This window comes from Anser brachyrhynchus, assembly GCF_964034855.1.
Source record: "Anser brachyrhynchus genome assembly, chromosome: 2".
NCBI lineage: Eukaryota > Metazoa > Chordata > Aves > Anseriformes > Anatidae > Anser > Anser brachyrhynchus.
The window spans coordinates 110,980,692-110,993,251 of record NC_137695.1 but is presented as its reverse complement, the minus strand read 5'-3'; the positions used below and the strand labels follow the sequence as shown (position 1 = coordinate 110,993,251).

The window sequence follows — 12,560 nt, the reverse complement described above, 5'->3', positions numbered from 1 at the left end:
AATATTCTTAAAACACTACAGCGTGAAAGAATGAGTGACAGAAACAATCCGCAGGCCTACCACAAAGACTGGACACGATGACACTCTGATGGGACAATGGGGAGCACACAGATTACCAGACATTACATGATTGTTGTCATTAAAAATAGCAAAACATTAATTACAGTACAGAACATATTTAAAATACAGTAAACCTTGCAGCTCATAGGATCGGTAAGAACACTTTTAGCTCCGTGTTATGAGTTGTTATTGAAACTCAAACCGTATGTTGGCAGCAATAGCTGCTTCATCTAGTGGCACTGCACATGAATTTCAGGATTTGTGATTTGAGCGCACTGGTCTTTGTGACAGCTAACAGTCTATGAAGTTGAGATAAAACACCAGCTATCACAAGAACAAATTTACAAAGTTCCCTGAAAAAAACTGCACAAAAGTCAGCAGTGACTGCCAACAGCAGATAAAGGGAGAGAGGGGATGTGCGCGTGGCTGGCAGCGTGGCAGCGGTTGCCAGCCCAGAGTCTACTTTGGGATTTCTCATCAAAACCCCAAGCCTGTCTGTCCGTCTGTCTGTCCATCGCGGGGCATTTATTTTAAGTTTAGAGAGAATAGTTCTAGCCAATTCCTCCCAAGGACTTCTGAACTGCTCTAGAAAAAGTCTCTCTTTTCACAACAACAGTTTCTAACACACCATGAACTCAGCGTCTTTTAAGGAAGTACATTAAAACAGTTTACAGAGGATAAAAATACACCCCAAAGTCATCAAGACAGCTATAGATTCAAAGTTCAGTTTTCCTTTTATTCCCCTCCTTTTTCCCTCAATATGAAGGCTTTTGTTCTCTCCCTGCCCCATTCCTCCTCCCCCCCCCCCCCCCCCCCAAATAAGCAGATGCAATCAAGGAGAAATTTATTTTGAACCAATTCTGCAAAACAGTTCAACAATGCCATACTTTATAAAAATACTTAGTTACATAATTAAACTTATTACTATTTATATAAAAAGTGTGAATGAGAATTTTAAACTCTGTTAGGGTAAGAACCACATCAAGATCCTCAGGTGAAACAAAACATTTTCATAAACATACAAACTCTTTTGGAGAAGTCTTATAATACACAACCATTTACAATGAACACGTTCATTAAGTTAGTGTTTTATTCCTTTGCTATACAAGTGTTATTACAATGAACTGTTCCATTCTGTAATTAAAATCCAAACAATGCCAGTGTCATTTCTGGCATTTTTTGTTATAGCTGTATTAATACATAAACTCATATGATTGTGTTATTTATTTTAAAATATTTAGAAAAATTAAAATTCCATTGTATTTTTCGATTTTGTTGTGTTTTTGTTTTGTTTTGTTTTGTTTTTCTTACATAAAGCCCTTTTAAAATTTGATAACCACAGATGCACAGGTGATGAGTGATGACGAAGGAAAATGGAAAATGATGGTACTGTACTTACAAAGATCTGTTTGGTAGCTGGATTCAGTGTAGTGTAAACCCATGAAAAATGGTAGGTTTAGTACCGGAACTATATTACCAACTTTTCTGAAATTCATTTATTGGATAGCTTTACAATGCTAATATAAATTCAAACCCGATAGATACGTAAGAGTTTAGTGTTTCAAAATTAAAGTATATAAGCTTGATCAGAAATTCAAAAACGTCATGCAAATTGTTGAGTAAAAGACATGATGTTATTGCTTGATATGTCAGTAGCCAAAGAAAATAAATCTAGATGTTGTGTAAGCTGAGCTGAAAGCCAGCAAATTTCAGTGTCACTATATTCGGACAATATTAAATATATTTTCTCCCTTTAGTTTTTAAACTTTCACATTTTCTTTATTTTTAGTTAAATAATTCTGTAGGAAGGGCATAAGTGGGAAGAGCAACTGTGTAAGGGTGTCTTAATAGTCAAGAAAAGCAAAAGTGCAATCAAATCCCTGAACTAGTGACAATTAACATTTGTGGCACCCACCCTTGCTAACATATATAAGCCACATACAACAGTACCAAATCTGTCTCTGCAAAAGGACTAAAAAGTGGCCATTTACCAGCTTCAATCTTGCTTTCATGGTGAGCTTTGTTCAGGTAGTCCTCCCATACAAAAGCTCTCTGTAGGATCGGAGCTTAAAAGATTAAAGGATTTCCCCCCATGATTGTATCACATAGTTTCAAGTTCAAATATCATCATACTTTAGCAACATGATTTTATAAAATATTACCTCATTTTCTAGTTACCTTCATTATTCTTAATTAGCTACGCAGAAAGAGAAAAGAAAAATCTCTCATGCTACTTTCCAGTTATATTAATACAAGTATTAACACAGTGCATTATGCTCTCTAATTTCACTATTGAGGTCTACCATTTAGATCAAGTTTGTCATTCACTGTTCCAATTTCTCTTTTAACCTGCCTACCCTAATTAAGTCCATGCAAGAGGAAGCTTAAAGATCAAGACTATGTATCAAATATGGTTGTACCATCTTAAGGGGGCGGGGGAGGGAATGGGGACAGGACATGTAATTTTGAACACAGGAAGTTTTACAGAACTGGAATAGCATTGCTTGGTCCCACGACGTTCTTCTGCTTTAAAAATGTCCTACCCCAAGATCACTTTAATTCCAGACAATTCCCTCCTTAGTAAATGATTAAATGTTGGAAAAATACAGGATTTGAAACATTGTTTTTTTCTGCTATCATTCACACCAACGCTCATTTTACTAGCCCATATTTTCAGTAAGCTTCCTTTGGACCCTGAAGTAAGTTGGGAAATAGGAAAAAAAAAAAAAACATGTCATTGGTAAATTAGATTATAACACTTTAAAAGTGGTTTTGTGCAACTGTATTATGAAATTCCAGTTTGCCATTAAGAGCATGCAAAGTAGCGAAGATTTTCTTTCCTTTGATTCCTTATAGACGTCAGGAATTCTTTGCAAGTCTTTTACATTTGGCAGATTTGTGCATGTTACATAGACTGTTGGCTTATAAATTGTCTCCAGGCTGGTACTGTGGTTCTGTAGCAGTAAAGTAGTCCTCCAGGAAAGACTGTATATATTCGAATGTTGGTCTCTCATCAGGGTCCTTCTTCCAACACAGTTTCATTAACTCATGGAGAGACTCTGGGCAGCCCTGTGGGCAAGGCATCCTATATCCACGTTCCACTTGTTCCAGAACTTCCCGATTCACCATCCCTAATAAAAAGAAAGCATTTTACCTTTGAATGACATACAAAGAACAGTTAGCCAAGGCTTTTGAAGCTTTTCCAGCCACAATGTTGTTTACAATGTGCATGTGAATCTACCATTTCAGAATATTTCATGAACGCATTTTATGTTGAGTGAATTTTTAAATTCTTGGATTAAAACATTTTCTGAAAACTATTTCATTGTTCTGATAATCCCTCAATACCTGGTCCTTCCTCCATTTGTATAGTTACTTGTATGTTTTGCTACAGAACATTTATCACTGTTTTGAGCCTGTTATTTCAAAAAGGAGACTCAAGCACAGATACCTTCTGCTTGCCTGAAGTTCTATTAAAGGACCACTTAATTTGATATCATTATGCCTTTTTATTATGCATATGCCTAGCAGAACTACCTTACAACTCTAGTCACAGAAAAATATCTGACAGAACATGTTACATATGCTTAGTTTCAAGAACAGGTCTGGCAGGTTCACTCCAGGGATGCTTACTGTAGACTGGGAAAATGTCAACAAAAGTAGAAGCTTCAGAAACAGACAGACAGGAAAACCTAAGAACACCCACTAATCTGAGAAGAACTATCAGTCACATCTGCAAATTCTATAAGCTTAAAACACTTTAAGGAGCATGTAATAGTTAATCTGTAAATAAAACAAGTAGCTTTGTGAACAAAGGAACCAGTGAAGCATTACTAAGCCTTTGTCTCTGCTTGTCAACTGTGGGCTCTGGATGAAGGTAAAAAGTCAAAAAGGTAACTTCAGAAACACAGAACACTGCAAAGTAAAGAAAAATCTATCACATTTTCTTCTTACCTGGATATGGCACTCTCCCCTTTGTTACCAGCTCTGTCAGTAAAATGCCAAACGACCACACATCTGACTTAATTGTAAACCGACCGTACAGCGCTGCTTCTGGAGCGGTCCATTTAATTGGGAATTTAGCTCCTGCAGACATTGGAAAGACAGATACTCAATTTACCCTCGGTCATGCATCGTTTACTTACACTTCAAAATATTTTAAAAAGAATACAGCACTCAAAATTTTTTAGTTTGCTTTGTTGACCGAATTCAAGGTGGTTTAGTATTTTAGTATTTTAAGCTGGAAAGCAATTTCACACAAAAGCAGCGACTACTGGCTATAATTACTGGAAGCAGTTAAGACATCTGCGATTCTTAGTTAAAGATGTTTCTAAAAGTGGGGTGATCTTCAGAAAGTGAGGAATACCCTCTCTGGAACCTCAGCTCTCTTCAAACTGTAGCAAGTTTTTACCTGAAAAAATCATTTCAAATGTCCTTCAAAAACATAAGCAAGTTGCTAAATAATTTTGAACCCAGAAAGTTTACAAAAAGTGCACTTAAGCAAGAGGGACACCCAAACATAGCTGTGAAAGCACATACATGCATTATCTTTATTCATGCAGACAGCATACATAGATATTCTGCTAAATGTAATAGTTCTAAATAATTTTAAGATAACTGGACTTAGTTATACAGCAAATAAATCAACCTTACCTTGTCTTGCAGTGTACTCATTGTCCTCTATTAACCTTGCTAAACCAAAGTCTGCTATTTTACACACAAGATTGTCTCCTACAAGAATGTTAGCTGCCCGGAGATCCCTGTGGATGTAGTTCATTCTTTCAATGTAAGCCATGCCATCAGCAATCTTAAAAATAAAGTTTTATTAAAAATTACTTTCCATTTATGCCAAGCATTAAGTTATATCCTTTTATTTTAGCTCTATTCTCATTGTGTAAGTATAGGAAGTAAAGCACAGCTTGTGACAACATTGATTTGAGCATGCCTGGCTCTACAGTATCTATTAATTTCTAACAGACCATTTCTTTCTGACAAATTACAAAAACCTACAACAGAAAATGTAAGAAAGAACAGCATACAATTGCTAGTGTTTAATATTTATATTTACTTGATATTTGATACAGTTTTAAATTTCTAAGCAAAAAATACAGTTTTCTCGGTTTATAAAGTGTACCTGAGCAGCCATGTCGACGAGCTGTGGAAGTTTTAAGTACTTCCCTTCTCCTTCTTTTAGGAAGTCTAGTAAGCTGCCTGTAAAATATGACACAATTCAGTGAAAAACAACAGAAAAACACGCTAACTTGTCCTGAAAACATGAACAAGATTTTTTTTTCCTAGACATTACGATTGATGCATTCAGCTCCCAAAATCTGAGTTTGAAAATCCTCATTTACCAGAGCAATATTCAATGAGTATGCCTGTACAGTTGACTCTACGCTGCAAATTTTATCCAAGCATTTTTGAATCAATTTTAATAATTCAGATAACGAAACGCTGATAAAGCAGACTGCCATTTGATGATTATATGCCTGATGATTATTTTGCCTGACCTTCCTGGTATCAATGCCTTTCCTAGCTGGACTTCTTTCCACAATTAATAATTAAATGAACAACAACGACAAAAAAAAAAAACAAAACCCTATCTGTTAGTTAAATCTTCTGCCAGCTCCAATTCTATACCAGAGAAGTGATTCTGAAATTGCTGCTTTTAATTCCTTACATGGGAAAACAAAAGTATCTTCCATACTTTACGATACATTATGTTCTCATATTTATATAACACAACTGTGTCCAGAATATTTCAACATTAGTAGTATTTGGAATTAATTCCAAGGACCTGTGCTTTTTTAAAGACAATAATTTTTACACGTATGTTGAAATCCTGTTTCTGACATAACAGCTTTCCGTAAGGGTAGAGGAACAGACTGAATAAAGACTAATCCCTAATCTGTCTTACTGCAGTCAAAGTAAGACAGACAAAATGAAAAGTGCAGTGATGGTGGGGGAAAAATCACTAAATGGCAGGTCTTGCAGTGGACTCATGGCAGTAGTAATGAATTAGATCTCTCTGACGTGTTTTTAGTCAGTCGCTGTATTTTTTCATCAAAAATAAGAGTGTGAAAGGCTCAAGGCTGCTTTTTCAAGGTAACATCCCTAGAAAGCAATTGTTTATCTTGACTGCCTTGCTAAAACCCAATTTCTGAACAATGCAAACTGATTTTGCATGACTAATTTAAGATCTGACAGAGAGACTGTCTACTGTTATCTAGAAAAAACAACAAAACAGAAGAAAATTCTTAGATTTTCTATTCCTATGTTTTCAAACTTGTAAAACACTTTAAAATCTTTTTAAATGGGGAAAAAAAACACACACAAAACATATTTGTGGAAAAGTACTGAACACAAGCAGCTACTCTCTTGGCTTTGGCATTATTTCTATTTCTTACCAGGATAGCAAAATTTCTCTGAGGTGAACACAAGTTTGCATTTTTGAAAAACCTGGAAAAATTGACATGAGAATCCGTTTCTTCTAAATACTAATATGCTTTTAAAGTTTATTTCCACATTCAGACTAAATCTCTATTTCACTAGCAGGGGGATATATCAAGGGGAAGAAGGGTGAAGGACTGAAAACAAGGAGAGATAACGGCCAGAGTCTGCTAAAAATAGCCAACCATTTTAAAATTCATCACTCTTCTAGACAAGAAACAAAACAAAAACAAAACAACTGATTCTGTAGTTGTGAGCATGGACAGAAGGAAGGCATATTCTTGTAATGGTATTCGTAGCTGTACCACCCAATTTAAATATACCAAGCAGTATGCACCAAAAAAATGAGGAAAAATGAAATGAAATGAAATGAAATGAAATGAAGTCATGTACTTGGAAGATTAGCAAGGGTGACACAGATGCATCAAAAAATTCATGCCTCCACCCATGATCTAAATCAGAACTGCTTCAAGTAGGTCAAGCATTGCTCATTTTAATTTAATCAGAATTACCATTTATACTCCAGCTAGTTTAAACCTAACATTAATTAAACATTTAATTTGTTCCTGGGATTTTAAATAATCTTTTAGATACAGTATCTTCAGACTATTCTGTCACACACCTTTTGTCATGAATTCAGTGACTATGTAGATTGGTTCCTCAGAAACAACGGCATACAGTGGAACAAGCTTGTCGTGTCGTAATTTCTTCATGATTTGAGCCTCCTGCAGGAAAGCTTCTGGCATCATCGTTCCAGGTTTAAGTGTCTTGATTGCTACTTTTGTGGTTCCATTCCATGTTCCTAGAGAAGCAAATTAAATGTTATTCTCTGCTACAAAAACAAAGAGGTTTTCTGCTAAGACTTTTCTTTTTGCTTCAGTTTTGTTAGATAACAGAGAAATCTTAAATTATTAACTACACTGAATATTTTTAACTTTATATTTTATATCTATAACTTGATATTTTTTCCTTCAACTGTTTATAAGATTACCTTTTCAGATGCTGAAACTGACTTACTTAAAATGCTATTAAATATTATTAAATACTTAAAATACTATTAAAACAGACAACTGAAAGATGTCAGATTAAGCTCTTACCCATCCATACTTCACCAAAACATCCTTGGCCCAACTTAACTTCCAGCCTCAAAGATTCTCTAGGGATTTCCCATGCATCTTTTGCTAGCCCCTGTGTTTGTGGTTTCACAGTAGGACACACAGTTGTTAGCTTATGACACAGCCCATCGGCATGTTCTGGAAAATGGAAAAAGTAGGCTTAATAGGTAAACTATAGCAGAAGTAATGTCCTAATGTTGATAAAAGAACTATTTCATTTACTGTTTGTCAAAATCAAAAGGAAACTTTGTAATTGTGAATTTTAAAAATAAGCTACATATGAAGTTTTTCTTCCTCATGATAAGCACAAACTAGGATTGGAACACTAAAATTTAGGCTTACCTCTGTAGTGCTTCACCAACTTCTGTAGAGATTCAAATTGTGCTCTGGTTGTGATATAGTATCCACCATTGTCAAGTTTTCTGATTTTGTAGTGTTTCACATTATCACCTCTGACCTCATCCCAGTCACGTATGGAAAGGGAGTAAGCACCTAGGAAATAAGTCACACCTGCTGTTTCACCAAAAATTTACAAATATTTTCAATGCATCTCCCCTACTGTCATTATACACATACGTGTGTGCACATGCATACGTATAACGTAATCGACGTTAAAAGAGTCATCATGCTCACCCTGGGGAGAAGAGGAAGAAGAGATATACAGAGATACACATACCTTTAGTGGTTTCACTCTCTCTTACTAAGAAAATGCCGCGCTGGTTCCCAGGATTTAAAAGTAGCCTTTCTGCATCCTTCCTGCCCATTTTACCAAAATACCACCTATAAAAAGTTAAAGGAAATACGTGTAAATAAAAGTCTCCTATGCTTTTCTAGTCATATAAATAGAAGATTTATAAATCTCAAGCATTGACTGGACTACTGATATTACAAAGCAGTTACAAATCAATAAAAGTAAAAACATCCATATAATTGGAAGATTAAGAAGACCTATTTCTACATGACTCTAATTGCTATTGTTCACAAAATAAGTATAAAGAGGCCTCTGTCTGCAAATATTATGTTTTTCTTATGGTTCAACAATAGACGTCAATAGTATTCACTACTGAAAGTAACACCTTCCTTGTAGTAAAGTTCATAGGTCAAGCTGAATCAGATGACAATGAAATACCGTTGGTGGCATACTCAAAACACTGCAGCAGCCAAAACTACCTTCTCTAGGAAGTTTCAGCTACATATTAAAAAACAGCATTTAATGCAAAGTGGGTGTGCAGCAAGATCATGGGATCACATGTTTATTCTGGTTGGAAGAGCCCCTGGGGGGTCTCTGGTCCAGCCTCCTGCTGCAAGCAGGATCAGGATCATCTGTGAGATCTGACCTGGCTGCTTAGGGGGTGTCCAGTTCAGTCCTGAAAACCCTAAAGGATGAATGCTGCATAGCTTCCATATGCAACCTGTGACCCTACCTGGCTGCCTGTCCTCAGGGTAAAAGGCTTTTTGTTACTTCCAGCTGGAACCTCCTCTGTTCAACTTCTGTTCTCTCTCATCCTTTTGCTGCACACCTCAGTAGGGGGAGCACTTTTTTCTACTGTTCATGTAGAAATACCCTTGTGGTAGGTATCATGTAGCTCCCTCTGAGCAACACTCCATCTCTGAATTCTAACATTGAAAAGTATGTAGATGTTTTAACACATCTGCTTCTTTTCTTGCCTGAAGTTATTTCAGAAAAGGAAATTCTTCTTCTATTAGAAGAAAATGATAATTTTCATAAAATTCATAAAAGTCACTAAATGATGCAAAGTGTAAATTTCCAACAATTTAATTTGGGACTGTTGTAGCATCAGGCTAATCTGGCTTTATGGTTGTTGGAAGTTGGCAAAAAATGTAGGTAAGGAGGGATCATTTTGTTGGCTTGTGATCAGAATGGCCTGTGCAATCGGTTAGGAATTTTAAACTTATTTTTACTTATTATTGTGCTCACAATTTGACTGTTTAAGTAGACATGCAAAATTAGAATTGGTCATGAGTGTACATACACTTGAAACAACTTTGAAGTAACTCTTAGTCTTAATGAAGCAAAGTTGAACCCCAAGACTATGACAATTTAAAAATGATATTGTATAGTGTTACTTTATTTTAGTACCTATAAAATAATAGCAGGTTTAACTTTTTTTATGAGTGTTCAACATCTATGTTATAGTAGCATTCAAAAGCCACAAGGATAATATGGACAAGCAGTTTGTGATATAAATGCCTTCAGGCTTAGAAAAGACCATTTAAAGGAAATTCTAGCAATTTGGGGATGTATATTGCTTTTGCACTCGTAACTCCAGCCGCAATCACAACACAAAATCTATATACACAATCAAGGCTAAGGTCTAACAAATGAGCTCTAAAGCAAATGAGCTCTATTCCAAATGCTGTAGTAATATTTAATAAAATTAGCACTAGTTCTTTAAAATCGTGTCAGTTTAAAACAGCTTCCTCACTCATTACCCCTCACTCTCATCTCCAGTCATCACAAAAACCTATAACAAATCCCGACCACTCCATTTTGCCTGTCTTTAGGAACAATACTTTCTTTGCAGAAGCACCGCATTCTTTGTTTGCAAAGGGCTACTGTTTCCATTTGACCACTACTGCAGCCGTAATGACATCATGCTTTTATTGCAGAGTTTAAAAAAGGGTAATAATAGTAATAATCTCAACTTTTTTCAAAAAAACTCAACTCAATTTTAAAAGCAGCTGAAATGCAAAGGCATAAAATAACAAGCCTGTGGCACAATCACTTTTCAATTGCAAAAAGCCAGGTGAGAGCAGCAGCATGCTTAAGTCTCAGATGAGATTCAGGAAATGTCCTGGAAATTGTGCTGTTTTCCCAAAAGTGCAGTAGGAAACACAGAAGCGCCCAGATCATGTATGGGGGAACTGCTTATTTGCAGAACCATGCCTGTATATCACAGCAAGAGCTGTGGAGCTTTACATTGGTAGTACAATAAATACAATTAATCCCTTGAAACAAGTACCACCTGAAAGTATACCCCAACTCGCAACTACCAGAATAACTTTACACAATTCTGTAAGCACTCTGGGATGTTTGTAAATAAATGTAGGAAGTACTGGTACCCAAAGTCATGAAAGCTTCCCAACTCATAGTTGTCCCTAGTGTGCCTAACAATTTAGTCACCAAGAAGTTGCTATAGATTAATAGATTATCAATAGCTGTCCATACCACTGTTTTTTAATAATGTGAGAACGGGTACTACTGAGGATATAGCTGATATTAAACTTAGGGTTTAGCAAGCAAAAATAACGATAAAAACCTACAGTTAAGGATGTGTGAACTCTTAACTAACAGCATGTATTTTTGCTCTACATGAAATAAAGTGCATGTCCCACAGTTCTCACCTCCATTACTACACTCTACCAAACTTTCTCCTTTAGCCCTGCACATGGCAAGCAGGCATAAAACATTTGCAGAGGTATCCACTTTACCACTAGTAATAATTACATCTTTGACACTACCCACATAGCATTCCTATCCTTTAATTAGTAGTGTTACCCTACCATCCCTTAAGTGTTACATGCAGGGACTTAAGGGAATAGCATCACCATAGGGTACAAATGCAGAATGGATAATAAGAACAGATTGACAGGATGCAGTGTCTTACTCTTCTGCTTGAATGGAGTCTGCAGGAGCTACATAATTGCTTGGGATGTAGCCCGTTTTTCCCGTAGCAATGGATCTTGCTTCCCACCAGTCTCCTTCCCTGCAATGAAAGATCAGTTATCTCTTCCACACATAAAAAATACATCATTCCCTAACAGCTATAGCATCCTCACATATGAAAGACAGGTTAAATTTAGGTAGCATTTTATTTTAATTGAGAAGGAATCTGAAAGAATTTGTGCTACACCAGAATGTATTTTTCTTTTCACTGTGAACAGTGTGAGTGCTTCTTAGTGGAATTTTGTACTTTAAATGATTATTTGTTTAAAGTAAAAGGAGTTTACCTACATATGCAAAATACAAACCTGCAACAAAACATTTTATGATGGAGGTGTGTAGACAAAATTCCCTGTTCTCTAGTCTTATTCTGCCTCACCCACATCATTCTGCCTGTACGCTGACAGTAAGCAACAAAAGAAGCAGAAAGCGAGCTAATAAAGAGAACTGGATGAATGAAAAGTGCCCCATCTACATATTAGAACTATTACCACAGCCAAAATCTGCATGCAAAGAAATCTCCAAAGTGAAAAAAAAAAATCTTTTTTACTGGGCTTCTAGAAATCAGGCCATAACGCTCCAGAACATCAAAGTACTACTAAGCTACCCTAGTGTGGGTTTACTATGGAGGCCAGCGAGATGTGCTTCCACGGCCAGAAGTCCTCTCCTTCCGGCAGGGTGCTCACTCCAGCATCCGTGGTGCAGTGCTGCCAGTTCCCCCACCTCCCTGTCAGATGTGGAGACTGGCAACACGCAGAGCCTGTGACACCTCTGCTGCCCTGAAGGGGATACGTGTGCCTTGCTGCAGAAGGGAATGCAAGGATGCAGCCCTATCAGCAGGGGAGGAGGTGGCTTTGGGCTTCCCAGGTCACTACAGCTCTACATCTGCACCCAAACATGACCTCAGCCTGGAAGTTATCGCCTTCCCAGTATCATTATTTAAATCCCATGTGTGTTGACTCTGTCATTCAAGAAAAAAAAATAATCCATCTACTCTTCACTGAAATATGACACACATTTGAAGACGGGCTAAGGAATTCATTCATTCTGTACAATGCCCAAGTGAAGTTTGTGAATGAGAACACTTACGTGTTGTTTATTATCTGGAACCGTTCACCTTTCTTAAATGAAAGGTCATCTGTAGTTCTAGCTTCATAATCATATAAGGCCACAAATACAGTAACACCACCTTAGGAAAAGGAAAAAAAAAAAGATATAGCAGGAATGCTGCAACTCTTGATTTAAGGACT

The 12,560-nt window shown here is 36.6% G+C and overlaps 1 protein-coding gene across 1 annotated transcript in view; it reads right to left on the bottom strand.

Moving 5' to 3' along the window:
- Positions 1-701: 701 nt before the first annotated feature.
- YES1 (YES proto-oncogene 1, Src family tyrosine kinase) overlaps positions 702-12,560 on the bottom strand; it is a 52,245-nt gene continuing 40,386 nt past the window's right edge. The window contains exons 3-12 of the mRNA XM_080581114.1: positions 12,400-12,499; positions 11,255-11,353; positions 8,302-8,405; positions 7,968-8,117; positions 7,608-7,763; positions 7,133-7,312; positions 5,195-5,271; positions 4,714-4,867; positions 4,015-4,146; positions 702-3,191 (exon numbers count right to left, since the gene is read on the bottom strand). Of these exons, the coding sequence (XP_080437240.1) occupies positions 2,983-3,191; positions 4,015-4,146; positions 4,714-4,867; positions 5,195-5,271; positions 7,133-7,312; positions 7,608-7,763; positions 7,968-8,117; positions 8,302-8,405; positions 11,255-11,353; positions 12,400-12,499 (1,361 nt within the window). The 3' untranslated portion in view covers positions 702-2,982. The remainder of the gene's footprint in view (positions 3,192-4,014; positions 4,147-4,713; positions 4,868-5,194; positions 5,272-7,132; positions 7,313-7,607; positions 7,764-7,967; positions 8,118-8,301; positions 8,406-11,254; positions 11,354-12,399; positions 12,500-12,560) is intronic.